Raw genomic sequence first — 19,132 nt, forward strand, 5'->3', positions numbered from 1 at the left:
GTGGAAGCGGCGGTGGAGGAGGAGGAGGAGGTCCATATGTATTAGGAGGTTGAGGTGGATGTGGCGGTGTAGGTGGAAGCGGCGGTGGAGGAGGAGGAGGAGGAGGAGGAGGAGGAGGAGGAGGTCCATATGTATTAGGAGGTTGAGGTGGAAGCGGCGGTGGAGGAGGAGGAGGAGGAGGAGGAGGAGGTAGCCAACACAGCAGGTTTTGGTTTTTAATATATGTATTTTTTAAATTAGGGTAAACCCCAAAAGAGTGAGAAAGATCTAGGGTTGCTACTAGAGTTGACACCTGGATGTTTGGGTTCGGGTTCGAACCCGAACTTTAAAAAAAAAGTTCGGGTTCGGGAACCCGAACCCCATTGTAGTCAATGGGACACGGACTTTTAGAGAAAAAAAAATGCGCGGAGGTCCCCGCAAATTCAATAACCAGACCCTTCAGGTCTGGTATGGATATTAAGGGGAACCCCGCCGTCAATTTAAAACAAAAATGACGTGCGGTTCCCCCCAAAAATCCACACCAGACCCCTTATCCGAGCACGTTGACCTGGCCGGCCGCAGAAAAGAGGGGGGGACAGAGTGCGGCCCCCCCCTCTCCTGAACCGCACCAGGCCACATGCCCTCAACATGGGGAGGATGTCTTTATGTTGATGGGGACAAGGGCCTCATCCCCAAAACCCTTGCCCGGTGGTTGTGGGGGTCTGCGGGCGGGAGGTTTATCAGAATCTAGAAGACCCCTTTAACAAAGGGGACCCCCAGATCCTGCCCCCCCCCTATGTGAAATGGTAATGGGGTACACTGTACCCCTACCATTTCACAAAGGAAGTGTAAAGATCGGGACAATGTTGGAGCAGGAAGCCGGGAACATGTCTTTATTCTATGGTGTCTGTGTGTTTTTTTTTACAAGAATTTACACTTCCTTTGTGAAATGGTAGAGGTACAGTGTACCCCATTACCATTTCACACAGGGGGGGGGGTCAGGATCTGGGGGTCCCCTTTGTTAAAGGGGTCTTCCAGATTCTGATAAGCCCCCCGCCCGCAGACCCCCACAACCACCGGGCAAGGGTTGTGGGGATGAGACCCTTGTCCCCATCAACATAGAGACATCCTCCCCATGTTGAGGGCATGTGGCCTGGTACAGTTCAGGAGAGGGGGGGCCGCACTCTGTCCCCCCTCTTTTCTGCGGCCGGCCAGGTCAACATGCTCGGATAAGGGGTCTGGTGTGGATTTTTGGGGGGAACCGCACGTCATTTTTGTTTTAAATTGATGGCGGGGTTCCCCTTAATATCCATACCAGACCTGAAGGGTCTGGTTATTGAATTTGCGGGGACCTCCGCGCATTTTTTTTTCCCGAACTCCGATCCCGGACCCAAACTTTTTTCAATTATTCGGGTTCGGGAAAAACCCAAAGTCTGTACCGAACCCGAACTTTACAGTTCGGGTTCGCTCAACCCTAGTTGCTACCTCCTCCCTTTAAACCTGAACACAGAGTAATTACACAGGTTCTGGGGCTAATTTAATGTCGATAAGGGGTTAGGGTTAGTTTAAGGGGGCATAGCGGTCATTCAGTACGTGTTGGGGTGTGCTCACATACTGCTCCACCATGTTGCTGAAATGCTGCCTCCTGCTAAAACGTTCCATATCAGCTGGTGGGTGCCGTTTGTTGTGGCGTGCTGACAAAGCTTTTCCACATTTCGGCCATGCTAACCCTGCCTTCTGAGGTGCTGGCGGTGCCCCTGCTGCGTTGGCGACCTCTTCCTCCTCCTTTTCCTCTGCCTCCACTGTGCCCCCGCTGCCAGGTGGGAATTGCACCAGCAGCGCGTCTACCAGCGTGCGCTTGTACTCGCGCATCTTGCGTTCACGCTCCAGTGAGGGGATTAAGGACGGTACATTGTCCTTGTAACGGGGATCCAGCAGCCTGGCCTCCCAGTAATCAGCACCTGTCATAATGTGCGAAACACGCCGGTTGTTGCGGAGACACTGCAGCATGTAATTGCTCATGTGTGCCAGGCTGCCCAGAGGCAACGAAAAGCTGTCCTCTGTGGTAGGTGTATCATCTGTGTCCTCTGTATCCCCCCAGCCACGCACCATGGCCATGAGCTGGTCTGGATGCCATCCTGCTGTGAACATGGTTCCTCCTCCTCCTCCTCCATGTCTTCCTCCTCCTCCACCGCGTCATCCTCCAGAACTGTGCCCTTGCTGGACAATTGTGTACCTGGCCTTTGTTGGTGCACGAAGTGCTGGTGAAATATGCAGAGATTCACCTATATAATTCTTTCCCTATAGCAAGAAGCAGGAACCTGTCCCTAAACAATGTACTGCATGCACAGTATATCACAGGGGACAGGTGCAGTGCTGGAGAAATAGGCAGAGAGTCACCTATAGATTGCTGTCCCTATAGGAAATATCAGGAACCTGTCCCTAAACAATGTACTGCATGCACAGTATATCACAGGGGACAGGTGCAGTGCTGGTGAAATAGGCAGAGAGTCACCTATATATTGCTGTCCCTATAGGAAATAGCTGGAACCTCTCCCTAAACAATGTACTGCATGCACAGTATATCACATGGGACAGGTGCAGTGCTGGAGAAATAGGCAGAGAGTCACCTATATATTGCTGTCCCTATAGGAAATAGCTGGAACCTGTCCCTAAACAATGTACTGCATGCACAGTATATCACAGGGGACAGGTGCAGTGCTGGAGAAATAGGCAGAGAGTCACCTATAGATTGCTGTCCCTATAGCAAATAGCTGGAACCTGTCCCTAAACAATGTACTGCATGCACAGTATATCACAGGGGACAGGTGCAGTGCTGGAGAAATAGGCAGAGAGTCACCTATATATTGCTGTCCCTATAGGAAATAGCTGGAACCTGTCCCTAAACAATGTACTGCATGCACGGTATATCACAGGTGACAGGTGCAGTGCTGGTGAAATAGGCAGAGAGTCACCTATATATTGCTGTCCCTATAGGAAATAGCTGGAACCTGTCCCTAAACAATGTACTGCATGCACAGTATATCAGAGGTGACAGGTGCAGTGCTGGTGAAATAGGCAGAGAGTCACCTATATAATTATTTCCCTATAGCAAGAAGCAGGAACCTGTCCCTAAACAATGAACTGCATACACAGTATATCACAGGGGACAGGTGCAGTGCTAGAGAAATAGGCAGAGAGTCACCTATAGATTGCTGTCCCTATAGCAAATAGCTGGAACCTGTCCCTAAACAATGTACTGCATGCACAGTATATCACAGGGGACAGGTGAAGTGCTGGTGAAATATACAGAGAGTCACCTATAGATTGCTGTCCCTATAGGAAATAGCTGGAACCTCTCCCTAAACAATGTACTGCATGCACAGTATATCACAGGGGACAGGTGCAGTGCTGGAGAAATATGCAGAGAGTCACCTATATATTGCTGTCCCTATAGGAAATAGCTGGAACCTCTCCCTAAACAATGTACTGCATACACAGTATATCACAGGGGACAGGTGCAGTGCTAGAGAAATAGGCAGAGAGTCACCTATAGATTGCTGTCCCTATAGCAAATAGCTGGAACCTGTCCCTAAACAATGTACTGCATGCACAGTATATCACAGGGGACAGGTGAAGTGCTGGTGAAATATACAGAGAGTCACCTATAGATTGCTGTCCCTATAGGAAATAGCTGGAACCTCTCCCTAAACAATGTACTGCATGCACAGTATATCACAGGGGACAGGTGCAGTGCTGGAGAAATATGCAGGGAGTCACCTATATATTGCTGTCCCTATAGGAAATAGCTGGAACCTCTCCCTAAACAATGTACTGCATGCACAGTATATCACAGGTGACAGGTGCAGTGCTGGTGAAATATGCAGAGAGTCACCTATAGATTGCTGTCCCTATAGGAAATAGCTGGAACCTGTCCCTAAACAATGTACTGCATGCACAGTATATCACAGGGGACAGGTGCAGTGCTGGAGAAATATGCAGAGAGTCACCTATATATTGCTGTCCCTATAGCAAACAGCTGGAACCTCTCCCTAAACAATGTACTGCACAGACAGTATATCACAGGTGACAGGTGCAGTGCTGGAGAAATATGCAGAGTCACCTATTTATTGCTGTTCCTATAGGAAATAGCTGGAACCTGTCCCTAAACAATGTACTGCATGCACAGTATATCAGAGGTGACAGGTGCAGTGCTGGAGAAATATGCAGAGAGTCACCTATAGATTGCTGTCCCTATAGGAAATAGCAGGAACCTGTCCCTAAACGATAAGATGCAGATCTCACAGAAATAAACAGTGCTGGTGTAGATTTCTCAAGCAGGATAATCCTATCTAACACTCTCCCTCAATCAGCAGCAGCCTGTCCCTACACTAGCTAAAGCAAAGTGACGAGCTGTGCTGTGTGCCTCGATCTGATATAGAGGCTGGTCACATGCTGGGTCACATGCTGCACTGGCCAATCACAGCCATGACATTAGTAGGCAAGGCTGTGATGGCTTCCACTCATTAAAATGCAAATCAATTATAACTTTTATGAAATGTGTTTTTCTGGATATTTTTGTTGTTTTTCTCTCCCTGTTATAATAAACCGACCAATAAAATGATAGAGACCGATCGTTTCTTTCTCACAGAATCAGCCGCCGATCAAATACTATTTTCCACTCACTGTGTATTGGGGTATTTATACACCAGAGGCGGAAAGTGTCCGGAACGTCCCCCTCTCTCCGCTGGAGTGTTTCCGTCATATAGCCCCTCCCCCATATAACCCCTCCCCAATATAACCCCTCCCCCAGTCTGGATATCAGATATTCCAGCTGCTCTCAGCACACGAGACGAGACGAGACTTGTCTGCTGAACATGGAGAACCAAGAATACAGAGGAGGAAACCAGAACATAAATTACCATGAGCTAATTAACTAACCATTTACCCAGACGAGGCGACTCCGAGATATGACCTTTCAGGGTAGACGTCGCGTCTCCTCGCTCACCTGCTATACAATACACGTTATCATAAGTGTAAACACAGGACATCTTCACACAATAGCAGGGTCAATTATCACAGAGAAAAGACAGGTGGCCGGAGGTGACGGCATTAGTATCTAATAGCATGAATGAGTCACTCTAATGACATATACAGGGGCCCCGGCATACAGAGCACCCCTCCCCCAAGGCCAGGGCCCATGATCACAAGACAAGAGGCGAGCATTCTGGCCCCTCCAAAAGCCACTGTCCCAGGTGAGTCTGTCACATTCACCATCCACCCCTCCATCCTTCCATCCTTCCATTCACCCCTCCATCCTTCCATTCACCCCTCCATCCTTCCATTCACCCCTCCCTCTCTCCATTCACCCCTTCATCCTTCCATTCACCCCTCCATCATTCCCTTCACCCCTCCATCCATTCCATTCACCACTCCATCCTTCCATTCACCCCTCCATCCTTCCATTCACCCCTCCATCCTTCCATTCACCCCTCCATCCTTCCATTCACCCCTCCATCCTTCCATTCACCCCTCCCTCTCTCCATTCACCCCTCCCTCTCTCCATTCACCCCTCCATCCTTCCATTCACCCCTCCATCCTTCCATTCACCCCTCCCTCTCTCCATTCACCCCTCCATCCTTCCATTCACCCCTCCATCCTTCCATTCACCCCTCCCTCTCTCCATTCACCCCTCCATCCTTCCATTCACCCCTCCATCCTTCCATTCACCCCTCCATCCTTCCATTCACCCCTCCATCCTTCCATTCACCCCTCCCTCTCTCCATTCACCCCTCCATCCTTCCATTCACCCCTCCCTCTCTCCATTCACCCCTCCCTCTCTCCATTCACCCCTCCATCCTTCCATTCACCCCTCCATCCTTCCATTTACCCCTCCCTCTCTCCATTCACCCCTCCATCCTTCCATTCACCCCTCCCTCTCTCCATTCACCCCTCCATCCTTCCATTCACCCCTCCCTCTCTCCATTCACCCCTCCCTCTCTCCATTCACCACTCCACCCCTCCATTCACCCCTCCATCCTTCCATTCACCCCTCCACCTCTCCATTCACCCCTCCATCCCTCCCTCCCTCCCTCCACCCTTCCATTCACCCCTCCATCCTTCCATTCACCCCTCCATCCCTCCATTCACCCCTCCACCTCTCCATTCACCCCTCCACCTCTCCATTCACCCCTCCACCTCTCCATTCACCCCTCCATCCTTCCATTCACCCCTCCATCATTCAATTCACCCCTCCATCATTCAATTCACCCCTCCCTCTTTCCATTCACCCCTCCCTCTCTCCATTCACCCCTCCCTCTCTCCATTCACCACTCCACCCCTTCATTCACCCCTCCATCCTTCCATTCACCCCTCCATCCTTCCATTCACCCCTCCATCCCTCCATTCACCCCTCCACCTCTCCATTCACCCCTCCATCCCTCCCTCCACCCTTCCATTCACCCCTCCATCCTTCCATTCACCCCTCCATCCCTCCATTCACCCCTCCACCTCTCCATTCACCCCTCCACCTCTCCATTCACCCCTCCACCTCTCCATTCACCCCTCCATCCTTCCATTCACCCCTCCATCCCTCCATTCACCCTCCCTCTCTTCATTCACCCTCCCTCTCTTCATTCACCCCTCTATCCTTCCATTTACCCCTCCATCCTTCCATTCACCCCTCCATCTCTCCATTCACCCCTCCACGTCTCCATTCACCCTCCCTCTCTCCATTCACCCCTCCCTCTCTCCATTCACCCCTCCACCCCTCCATTCACCCCTCCATCCTTCCATTCACCCCTCCCTCTCTCCATTCACCCCTCCATCCTTCCATTCACCCCTCCATCATTCAATTCACCCCTCCATCCCTCCCTCCACCCCTCCACGTCGCCATTCACCCCTCCACGTCGCCATTCACCCCTCCCTCTCTCCATTCACCCCTCCCTCTCTTCATTCACCCCTCCATCCTTCCATTCACCCCTCCACCCTTCTATTCACCCCTCCATCCTTCCATTCACCCCTCCCTCCATCCTTCGGTGGAGATGAACGCTCGCTCCTGATGTATTCTGGGTGTCCGGTGATAAAGGGGGGGGAGGGGGGCTCAGCAGGACGTTTCCCAGAATTCATAGCCGTAGGATCGGGGGGATGGGGGCTGGTCATGTGACTGTCTGTCATCTTCAGTCACCTGACCTCCCTGTCTCCTCTGATGACCAAAACACCCCGAGGTGAGCGCTCCCCATTAACCTCTTCACTGCCGCTCATCCAATCATTAACCCCTCCTCTGCCGGGGTCCTCCAATCATTAACCCCTCCTCTGCCGGGGGTCCTCCAATCATTAACCCCTCCTCTGCCGGGGTCCTCCAATCATTAACCCCTCCTCTGCCGGGGTTCCTCCAATCATTAACCCCTCCTCTGCCGGGGTCCTCCAATCATTAACCCCTCCTCTGCCGGGGGTCCTCCATTCATTAACCCCTCCTCTGCCGGGGTCCTCCATTCATTAACCCCTCCTCTGCCAGGGATCATTAACCCCTCCTCTGCCAGGGATCATTAACCCCTCCTCTGCCGGGGTCCTCCAATCATTAACCCCTCCTCTGCCGGGGTCCTCCATTCATTAACCCCTCCTCTGCCAGGGATCATTAACCCCTCCTCTGCCGGGGTCCTCCATTTATTAACCCTGCCTCTGCCGGGGGTCCTCCATTCATTAACCCCTCCTCTGCCGGGGGTCCTCCATTCATTAACCCCTCCTCTGCCGGGGTCCTCCATTCATTAACCCCTCCTCTGCCAGGGATCATTAACCCCTCCTCTGCCGGGGTCCTCCATTCATTAACCCTGCCTCTGCCGGGGGTCATCCATTCATTAACCCCTCCTCTGCCGGGGGTCCTCAAATCATTAACCCCTCCTCTGCCGGGGGTCCTCAAATCATTAACCCCTCCTCTGCCGGGGGTCCTCCATTCATTAACCCCTCCTCTCCTGGGGTCCTCCAATCATTAACCCCTCCTCTGCCGGGGTCCTCCATTCATTAACCCCTCCTCTGCCGGGGTTCTCCAATCATTAACCCCTCCTCTGCCGGGGGTCCTCCAATCATTAACCCCTCCTCTGCCGGGGGTCCTCCAATCATTAACCCCTCCTCTGCCGGGGGTCCTCCAATCATTAACCCCTCCTCTGCCGGGGTTCTCCAATCATTAACCCCTCCTCTGCCGGGGTTCTCCAATCATTAACCCCTCCTCTGCCGGGGGTCCTCCAATCATTAACCCCTCCTCTGCCGGGGGGTCCTCCAATCATTAACCCCTCCTCTGCCGGGGTCCTCCAATCATTAACCCCTCCTCTGCCGGGGTCCTCCAATCATTAACCCCTCCTCTGCCGGGGTCCTCCAATCATTAACCCCTCCTCTGCCGGGGTCCTCCATTCATTAACCCCTCCTCTGCCGGGGTCCTCCAATCATTAACCCCTCCTCTGCCGGGGTCCTCCAATCATTAACCCCTCCAATCATTAACCCCTCCTCTGCCAGGAGCCTCCAATCATTAACCCCTCCTCTGCCGGGGGTCCTTCAATCATTAACCCCTCCTCTGCCGAGGTCCTCTATTCATTAACCCCTCCTCTGCCGAGGTCCTCCATTCATTAACCCCTCCTCTGCCGGGGTCCTCCATTCATTAACCCCTCCTCTGCCGGGATCCTCCAATCATTAACCCCTCCTCTGCCGGGGTCCTCCAATCATTAACCCCTCCATTCATTAACCCCTCCTCTGCCGGGGTCCTCCAATCATTAACCCCTCCTCTCCTGGGGTCCTCCAATCATTAACCCCTCCCCTGCCGGGGGTCCTTCAATCATTAACCCCTCCTCTGCCGAGGTCCTCTATTCATTAACCCCTCCTCTGCCGGGTTCCTCCATTCATTAACCCCTCCTCTGCCGGGGTTCTCCAATCATTAACCCCTCCTCTGCCGAGGTCCTCCATTCATTAACCCCTCCTCTGCCGGGGTCCTCCATTCATTAACCCCTCCTCTGCCGGGGTTCTCCAATCATTAACCCCTCCTCTGCCGGGGGTCCTCCAATCATTAACCCCTCCTCTGCCGGGGGGTCCTCCAATCATTAACCCCTCCTCTGCCGGGGTCCTCCAATCATTAACCCCTCCTCTGCCGGGGTCCTCCAATCATTAACCCCTCCTCTGCCGGGGTCCTCCAATCATTAACCCCTCCTCTGCCGGGGTCCTCCTTTCATTAACCCCTCCTCTGCCGGGGTCCTCCAATCATTAACCCCTCCTCTGCCGGGGTCCTCCAATCATTAACCCCTCCTCTGCCGGGGTCCTCCAATCATTAACCCCTCCTCTGCCGGGGGTCCTCCAATCATTAACCCCTCCTCTGCCAGGAGCCTCCAATCATTAACCCCTCCTCTCCTGGGGTCCTCCAATCATTAACCCCTCCTCTGCCGGGGGTCCTTCAATCATTAACCCCTCCTCTGCCGAGGTCCTCTATTCATTAACCCCTCCTCTGCCGGGTTCCTCCATTCATTAACCCCTCCTCTGCCGGGGTTCTCCAATCATTAACCCCTCCTCTGCCGAGGTCCTCCATTCATTAACCCCTCCTCTGCCGGGGTCCTCCATTCATTAACCCCTCCTCTGCCGGGATCCTCCAATCATTAACCCCTCCTCTGCCGGGGTCCTCCAATCATTAACCCCTCCATTCATTAACCCCTCCTCTGCCGGGGTCCTCCAATCATTAACCCCTCCTCTCCTGGGGTCCTCCAATCATTAACCCCTCCTCTGCCGGGGGTCCTTCAATCATTAACCCCTCCTCTGCCGAGGTCCTCTATTCATTAACCCCTCCTCTGCCGGGTTCCTCCATTCATTAACCCCTCCTCTGCCGGGGTTCTCCAATCATTAACCCCTCCTCTGCCGAGGTCCTCCATTCATTAACCCCTCCTCTGCCGGGGTCCTCCATTCATTAACCCCTCCTCTGCCGGGATCCTCCAATCATTAACCCCTCCTCTGCCGGGGTCCTCCAATCATTAACCCCTCCTCTGCCGGGGTCCTCCATTCATTAACCCCTCCTCTGCCGGGGTCCTCCAATCATTAACCCCTCCTCTGCCGAGGTCCTCCATTCATTAACCCCTCCTCTGCCGGGGTCCTCCAATCATTAACCCCTCCTCTGCCGGGGTCCTCCATTCATTAACCCCTCCTCTGCCGGGGTTCTCTAATCATTAACCCCTCCTCTGCCGGGGGTCCTCCAATCATTAACCCCTCCTCTGCCGGGGTCCTCCAATCATTAACCCCTCCTCTGCCGGGGTCCTCCAATCATTGACCCCTCCTCTGCCGGGATCCTCCAATCATTAACCCCTCCTCTGCCGGGGTCCTCCATTCATTAACCCCTCCTCTGCCGGGGTCCTCCAATCATTAACCCCTCCTCTCCTGGGGTCCTCCAATCATTAACCCCTCCTCTGCCGGGGGTCCTTCAATCATTAACCCCTCCTCTGCCGGGTTCCTCCAATCATTAACCCCTCCTCTCCTGGGGTCCTCCAAACATTAACCCCTCCTCTGCCGGGGGTCCTTCAATCATTAACCCCTCCTCTCCTGGGGTCCTCCATTCATTAACCCCTCCTCTGCCGGGTTCCTCCATTCATTAACCCCTCTTCTGCCAGGGGTCCTCCAAACATTAACCCCTCCTCTGCCCGGTTCCTCCATTCATTAACCCCTCTTCTGCCGGGGGTCCTTCAATCATTAACCCCTCCTCTGCCGAGGTCCTCTATTCATTAACCCCTCCTCTGCCGGGGTCCTCCAATCATTAACCCCTCCTCTGCCAGGAGCCTCCAATCATTAACCCCTCCTCTGCCGGGGTCCTCCATTCATTAACCCCTCCTCTGCCGGGGTCCTCCATTCATTAAACCCTCCTCTGCCGGGGTCCTCCAATCATTAACCCCTCCTCTGCCGGGGTCCTCCATTCATTAACCCCTCTTCTGCCAGGGGTCCTCCAAACATTAACCCCTCCTCTGCCGGGTTCCTCCATTCATTAACCCCTCCTCTGCTGGGGTTCTCTGATCATTAACACCTCCCAGCAGTGACTCAACTCCCCCTGCTCCCCCTCCCAGCAGTGACTCACCTCCCCCTCCCAACAGTCCCCCTGCTCCCCCTCCCAGCAGTGACTCACCTCTCCCTGTTCCCCCTCCCAGAAGTGACTTACAGGAGGGGAGGGCACAGGAGGGGATGGTACAAGAGAGGAGAGCACAGGGGGAGGGCACAGGAGGGGGAGACACAGGGGGGAGGGCACAGGAGGGGAGAGCAGAGTGCTGATTATCTTCTTTGGATGTCTTGTGAAGTGTGATTTCTGTCAGTGCAATACGGGTCCCCACCAGCAGGTGTCAGCCCATGCAGAGATGTTCCTCTACTGGACACATCATTAGTCTCACCGTATGTTCTGCCCCCGGGTGTCTGTTATTATCACCATGGGCACGGTGACACCAGAGTGTCCCATCGGGGGAGGGGAGTGCCAGCGACTCCCTGTGATTTCCTGCACAGAAATGTCTTCAATCAGAGCGCAGGTCCCCTATGACATCACTGCTCTGCATGTCACTATCAGACCGATGATGTCACTCTCTCCTCCTCTATGATGTCACTATCAGACGGGTGATGTCACTCTCTCCTCCTCTATGATGTCACTATCAGACGGGTGATGTCACTCTCTCCTCCTCTATGATGTCACTCTCTCCTCCTCTATGATGTCACTATCAGACGGGTGATGTCACTCTCTCCTCCTCTATGATGTCACTCTCTCTCTCTCTGGCAGGTTATGATGCCCGGAAGCCCCCCGCAGCGACAGTGCGATAAGGAGAAGGGCTGACAGAGGGCCCCCCATAGTCATCCTGAGGTCTCCAACCACCAACCAACCGTCATCCCCGTCCTTCACCTCTGCCATGAGCAGCAACCAGGTCTCCTCTGAGATTCATGAGATCGTCTCATCTGTCATCCGCAATGTAAGTACCGCCCCCTCTGTGGCCCCTCCTATGTGCAGAAAATAAGTACTGCCCCTTCCAGGGTCACTCCTACTTACAGAGTGTGGGTACCGCCACAACCAGAACCCCCCTATACACAAACAGAACCCTCTATACACAACCAGAACCCCCCTATACACGAACAGAACCCTCTATACACGACCAGAACCACTATACACGACCAGAACCCCTATACACGACCAGATCTCCTATACTCGACCAGATCTCCTATACTCGACCAGAACCCCCTATACACAACCATAACTCCTATACACGACCAGAACCCCCTATACACGACCAGAACTCCTATACATGACCAGAACCCCTATACACGACCAGAACCCCTATACACGACCAGATCTCCTATACTCGACCAGATCTCCTATACTCGACCAGAACCCCTATACACAACCATAACTCCTATACACGACCAGAACTCCTATACACGACCAGAACCCCATATACACGACCAGAACTCCCTATACACGACCAGAACCCCCTATACTTGGCCAGAACCCCCCTATACACGACCAGAACCCCCCTATACATGACCAGAACCCCCCTATACACGACCAGAACTCCTATACACGACCAGAACCCCTATACACGACCAGAACCCCCTATACACGACCAGAACTCCCTATACACGACCAGTACTCCTATACACGACCAGTATTCCTATACACGACCAGAACCCCTATACACGACCAGAACCCCTATACACGACCAGAACCCCTATACACGACCAGAACTCCTATACACAACCATTACTCCAATACACGACCAGAACCCCTATACACGACCAGTACTCCAATACACGACCAGAACCCCTATACACGACCAGAACCCCTATACATGACCAGTACTCCTATACACGACCAGTACTCCTATACACGACCAGTACTCCTATACATGACCAGTACTCTCTATACACAACCAGAACTCCCTATACACGACCAGAACTCCCTATACACGACCAGAACTCCCTATACACGACCAGATAACCCCTATACACGACCAGAACTCCCTATACACAACCAGAACTCCCTATACACAACCAGAACTCCCTATACACAACCAGAACTCCCTATACACAACCAGAACTCCCTATACACAACCAGAACTCCTATACACGACCAGAACTTTTATACACGACCAGAACCCCCTATACACGACCAGAACCCCCTATACATGACCAGAACCCCCTATACATGACCAGAACCCCTATTCACGACCAGAACTCCTATACACGACCAGAACTCCTATCCACGACCAGAACTCCCTATATACGACCATAACCCCTATACACGACCAGAACTCCCTATACACGACCAGAAACCCTATACACGACCAGAACTCCCTATACATGACCAGAACTCCCTATACACGACCAGAACTCCCTATACACGACCAGAACCCCCTATACACGACCAGAACTCCCATACACGACCAGAACTCCTATACACGACCAGAACCCCATATACACGACCAGAACTCCCTATACACGACCAGAACCCCCTATACACGACCAGAACCCTCTATACACGACCAGAACCCCCCTATACACGACCAGAACCCCCCTATACACGACCAGAACTCCTATACACGACCAAAACCCCCTATACACGACCAGAACTCCTATACACAACCAGAACCCCCTATACATGACCAGAACTCCCTATACACGACCAGAACTCCCTATACACGACCAGAAACCCTATACACGACCAGAAACCCTATACACGACCAGAACTCCCTATACATGACCAGAACTCCCATACACGACCAGAACTCCCATACACGACCAGAACTCCCATACACGACCAGAACTCCCATACACAACCAGAACCCCCTATACACGACCAGAACCCCCTACCTAGCTATGAATAAGCACTGAGATACAGTGCGAAACGCGTCAGCTTTTTGTCCTGATTCTTTTGGCCGTGGCATGTAATTTTGTGACCAATTTTTATTAAAGGAACTTTTTTGGAGTGCGGCTGTCCCAGCCCTTCTTTTCTTCGAGTTTCCAGAACCCCCTATACATGACCAGAACCTCTTATACACGGCCAGAACCCCCATTCACGACCAGAACTCCTATACATAACCAAAACTTCCTATACACGACCAGAACTCCCTCTACATAACCAAAACTCCCTATACATAACCAAAACTCCCTATACACGACCAGAACTCCCTATACACGACCAGAACTCCCTATACACGACCAGAACTCCCTATACACGACCAGATCCCCTTCAGATTCAGATCTTCTGGCAATTCATGTCTGTGGCTGGTGCAGATCAGGTTTAGTCCTTCATTTGTAGAACATTTGGGGTGATGGTAAGAAGAAGGCACTCCATGAAAAGAGATTGGAGATGCTGCACCTTCCAGGAGGGGGGGGGGGGGGACCCGGATGGACACTTCCATTCCTATTCAACAGAAAGTCAGATTGTCATTGTATTGTGAATTGTCTTCTGCGTCCAGAAGGGGGAGGCGATGGAGGAGATTCGCACACACGCACGTGTCCGTTAGGGTAACTCGATGGACCATCACCAATATGACTGGCAGGTTCTCATGTTTTATTAGTTGTTTCCTGCCTGACACAGAAGCCAATCTCCGTCTGTCTGATTGCAAGTGTTTACTCTGCAGTTAATCAGTAACCGATGCCTCACCTGCACACATCAGATCTCTGGATGGGAGTTGGTTAATTCTGAGGGTCTCTGAGAGATTCCGCATCCTCAGCAGGGCACGGCCTGATGGGAAAGGGTCAACCTGACATCTGAAGGGTTAAATGGGGTCCTGTGTCCTCCTCCAGACCTACACGTGACAGTTCCCAGGCCTCTACTGCTTGTGTCTGGGTCTGGACCCCTACCTTACAACTGGAGCCCGGGCCTCTACTGCTTGTGTCTGGGTCTGGACCCTCACCTTACAACCGGGGCCCAGGCCTCTACTGCTTGTGTCTGGACCCTCACCTTACAACCGGGGCCCAGGCCTCTACTGCTTGTGTCTGGGTCTGGACCCTTACTTTACAACCGGGGCCCGGGCCTTCACTGCTTGTGTCTGGGTCTGGACCCTCATCTTACAACTGGGGCCCAGGCCTCTACTGCTTGTGTCTGGGTCTGGACCCTTACCTTACAACCGGAGCCCAGGCCTCTACTGCTTGTGTCTGGGTCTGGACCCTTAGCTTACAACCAGAGCCCAGGCCTCTACTGCTTGTGTCTGGGTCTGGACCCTTACCTTACAACCGGAGCCCAGGCCTCTACTGCTTGTGTCTGGGTCTGGACCCTCACATTACAACCGGAGCCCAGGCCTCTACTGCTTGTGTCTGGGTCTGGACCCTCACCTTACAACCGGGGCCCAGGCCTTCACTGCTTGTGTCTGGGTCTGGACCCTTACCTTACAACCGGGGCCCAGGCCTCTACTGCTTGTGTCTGGACCCTCACCTTACAACGGGAGCCCAGGCCTTCACTGCTTGTGTCTGGACCCTCACCTTACAACCGGGGCCCAGGCCTCTACTGCTTGTGTCTGGACCCTCACCTTACAACGGGAGCCCAGGCCTTCACTGCTTGTGTCTGGACCCCTCTGACTGACACCTTCTATGGACTTCCTTCTGAACCAGGTGAGATGCCTTCATGAGAAGATGAACTCCTAAAACCGGCTCCAGTGACCCCTGTACACCGTTTTCTGTATCCATCACTTGTCTCCCTGACACTGTCCTCTGTTTCTGAATGTTCCTTAGCAACCTGAACGTCTCTCTGTGTGCTCCTTAGCAACCTGAACGTCTCTCTGTGTGTTCCTTAGCAACCTGAACGTCTCTCTGTGTGTTCCTTAGCAACCTGAACGTCTCTCTGTGTGTTCCTTAGCAACCTGAACGTCTCTCTGTGTGTTCCTTAGCAACCTGAACGTCTATCTGTGTGCTCCTTAGCAACCTGAACGTCTCTCTGTGTGCTCCTTAGCAACCTGAACGTCTCTCTGTGTGCTCCTTAGCAACCTGAACGTCTCTCTGTGTGTTCCTTAGCAACCTGAACGTCTCTCTGAATGTCCCTTAACATTGTATTCTGTTTTTATCTGTTCCCTTTATCTACAAATTCTCTGACACCGAATTCTGGATCTGACTGTTCCCTGACATTGTATTCTGGATCTTACTGTTCCCTGACATTGTATTCTGGATCTGACTCTTCTCTGACATTGTATTCTGGATCTGACTCTTCCCTGACATTGTATTCTGGATCTGACTCTTCTCTGACATTGTATTCTGGATCTGACTCTTCTCTGACATTGTATTCTGGATCTGACTCTTCTCTGACATTGTATTCTGGATCTGACTGTTCTCTGACATTGTATTCTGGATCCGACTCTTCTCTGACATTGTATTCCGGATCTGACTCTTCCCTGACATTGTATTCTGGATCTGACTCTTCTCTGACATTGTATTCTGGATCTGACTCTTCCCTGACATTGTATTCTGGATCTGACTGTTCCCTGACATTGTATTCTGGATCTGACTGTTCCCTGACATTGTATTCTGGATCTGACTCTTCTCTGACATTGTATTCCGGATATGACCGTTTCCTGACATTGTATTCCGGATCTGACTCTTCCCTGACATTGTATTCCGGATCTGACTGTTCCCTGACATTGTATTCTGGATCTGACTCTTCCCTGACATTGTATTCTGGATCTGACATTGTATTCCGGCTCTGACTCTTCTCTGACATTGTATTCTGGATCTGACTGTTCCCTGACATTGTATTCTGGATCTGACTCTTCCCTGACATTGTATTCTGGATCCGACTGTTCCCTGACATTGTATTCTGGATCTGACTGTTCTCTGACACCGAATTCTGGATCTGACTCTTCTCTGACATTGTATTCTGGATCTGACTGTTCCCTGACATTGTATTCCGGATCTGACTCTTCTCTGACATTGTATTCTGGATCTGACTCTTCTCTGACATTGTATTCTGGATCTGACTGTTCCCTGACATTGTATTCCGGATCTGACTGTTCCCTGACATTGTATTCCGGATCTGACTCTTCACTGACATTGTATTCTGGATCTGACTGTTCCCTGACATTGTATTCTGGATCTGACTCTTCTCTGACATTGTATTCTGGATCTGACTGTTCTCTGACATTGTATTCTGGATCTGACTGTTCTCTGACATTGTATTCCGGATCTGACTCTTCACTGACATTGTATTCTGGATCTGACTGTTCCCTGACATTGTATTCTGGATCTGACTCTTCTCTGACATTGTATTCTGGATCTGACTGTTCTCTGACATTGTATTCTGGATCTGACTGTTCTCTGACACCGAATTCTGGATCTGACTCTTCTCTGACATTGTATTCTGGATCTGACTGTTCCCTGACATTGTATTCCGGATCTGACTCTTCTCTGACATTGTATTCTGGATCTGACTCTTCTCTGACATTGTATTCTGGATCTGACTGTTCTCTGACATTGTATTCTGGATCTGACTGTTCTCTGACATTGTATTCCGGATCTGACTCTTCCCTGACATTGTATTCTGGATCTGACTCTTCTCTGACATTGTATTCCGAATCTGACTGTTCCCTGACATTGTATTCTGGATCTGACTCTTCCCTGACATTGTATTCTGGATCTGACTGTTCCCTGACATTGTATTCTGGATCTGACTGTTCTCTGACATTGTATTCTGGATCTGACTGTTCTCTGACACCGAATTCTGGATCTGACTCTTCTCTGACATTGTATTCTGGATCTGACTGTTCCCTGACATTGTATTCCGGATCTGACGCTTCTCTGACATTGTATTCTGGATCTGACTGTTCTCTGACATTGTATTCTGGATCTGACTCTTCCCTGACATTGTATTCTGGATCTGACTCTTCTCTGACATTGTATTCTGGATCTGACTCTTCTCTGACATTGTATTCCGGATCTGACTCTTCTCTGACATTGTATTCTGGATCTGACTCTTCTCTGACATTGTATTCTGGATCTGACTGTTCCCTGACATTGTATTCTGGATCTGACTCTTCTCTGACATTGTATTCTGGATCTGACTCTTCTCTGACATTGTATTCTGGATCTGACTCTTCCCTGACATTGTATTCTGGATCTGACTCTTCCCTGACATTGTATTCTGGATCTGACTGTTCCCTGACATTGTATTCTGGATCTGACTCTTCCCTGACATTGTATTCTGGATCTGACTGTTCCCTGACATTGTATTCTGGATCTGACTGTTCTCTGACATTGTATTCTGGATCTGACTGTTCTCTGACACCGAGTTCTGGATCTGACTCTTCTCTGACATTGTATTCTGGATCTGACTGTTCCCTGACATTGTATTCCGGATCTGACGCTTCTCTGACATTGTATTCTGGATCTGACTGTTCTCTGACATTGTATTCTGGATCTGACTCTTCCCTGACATTGTATTCTGGATCTGACTCTTCCCTGACATTGTATTCTGGATCTGACTCTTCCCTGACATTGTATTCTGGATCTGACTGTTCTCTGACATTGTATTCCGGATCTGACTGTTCCCTGACATTGTATTCTGGATCTGACTCTTCCCTGACATTGTATTCTGGATCTGACTCTTCCCTGACATTGTATTCTGGATCTGACTGTTCCCTGACATTGTATTCTGGATCTGACTGCTCCCTGACATTGTATTCTGGATCTGACTCTTCTCTGACATTGTATTCTGGATCTGACATTGTATTCTGGATCTGACTCTTCCCTGACATTGTATTCTGGATCTGACTGTTCTCTGACATTGTATTCCGGATCTGACTGTTCCCTGACATTGTATTCTGGATCTGACTCTTCCCTGACATTGTATTCTGGATCTGACTGTTCCCTGACATTGTATTCTGGATCTGACTGCTCCCTGACATTGTATTCTGGATCTGACTCTTCTCTGACATTGTATTCTGGATCTGACTGTTCCCTGACATTGTATTCTGGATCTGACTCTTCCCTGACATTGTATTCTGGATCTGACTGTTCCCTGACATTGTATTCTGGATCCGACTGTTCCCTGACATTGTATTCTGGATCTGACTGTTCTCTGACATTGTATTCTGGATCTGACTGTTCTCTGACACCGAATTCTGGATCTGACTCTTCTCTGACATTGTATTCTGGATCTGACTGTTCCCTGACATTGTATTCC

The 19,132-nt window shown here is 51.2% G+C and overlaps 1 protein-coding gene across 3 annotated transcripts in view; it reads left to right on the forward strand.

The window, feature by feature from the left end:
* The window catches only part of LOC120941772 (anion exchange protein 2-like), a 117,218-nt gene that overhangs the window by 16,342 nt on the left and 81,744 nt on the right, over window positions 1-19,132 (forward strand). Inside the window, exons 1-2 of one of the 3 annotated variants that reach the window (XM_040355448.1) lie at window positions 7,106-7,205; window positions 11,753-11,939. In XM_040355448.1, the coding sequence (XP_040211382.1) occupies window positions 11,880-11,939 (60 nt within the window). In that variant the 5' untranslated portion in view covers window positions 7,106-7,205; window positions 11,753-11,879. Of the gene's footprint in view, window positions 1-7,105; window positions 7,206-11,752; window positions 11,940-15,482; window positions 15,577-19,132 lie in introns of those variants that run through there. The other 2 variants (XM_040355449.1, XM_040355450.1) reach the window with 2 other exon arrangements.

Source organism: Rana temporaria, chromosome 5, assembly GCF_905171775.1.
Source record: "Rana temporaria chromosome 5, aRanTem1.1, whole genome shotgun sequence".
In the NCBI taxonomy this organism is placed as follows: Eukaryota; Metazoa; Chordata; class Amphibia; order Anura; family Ranidae; genus Rana; species Rana temporaria.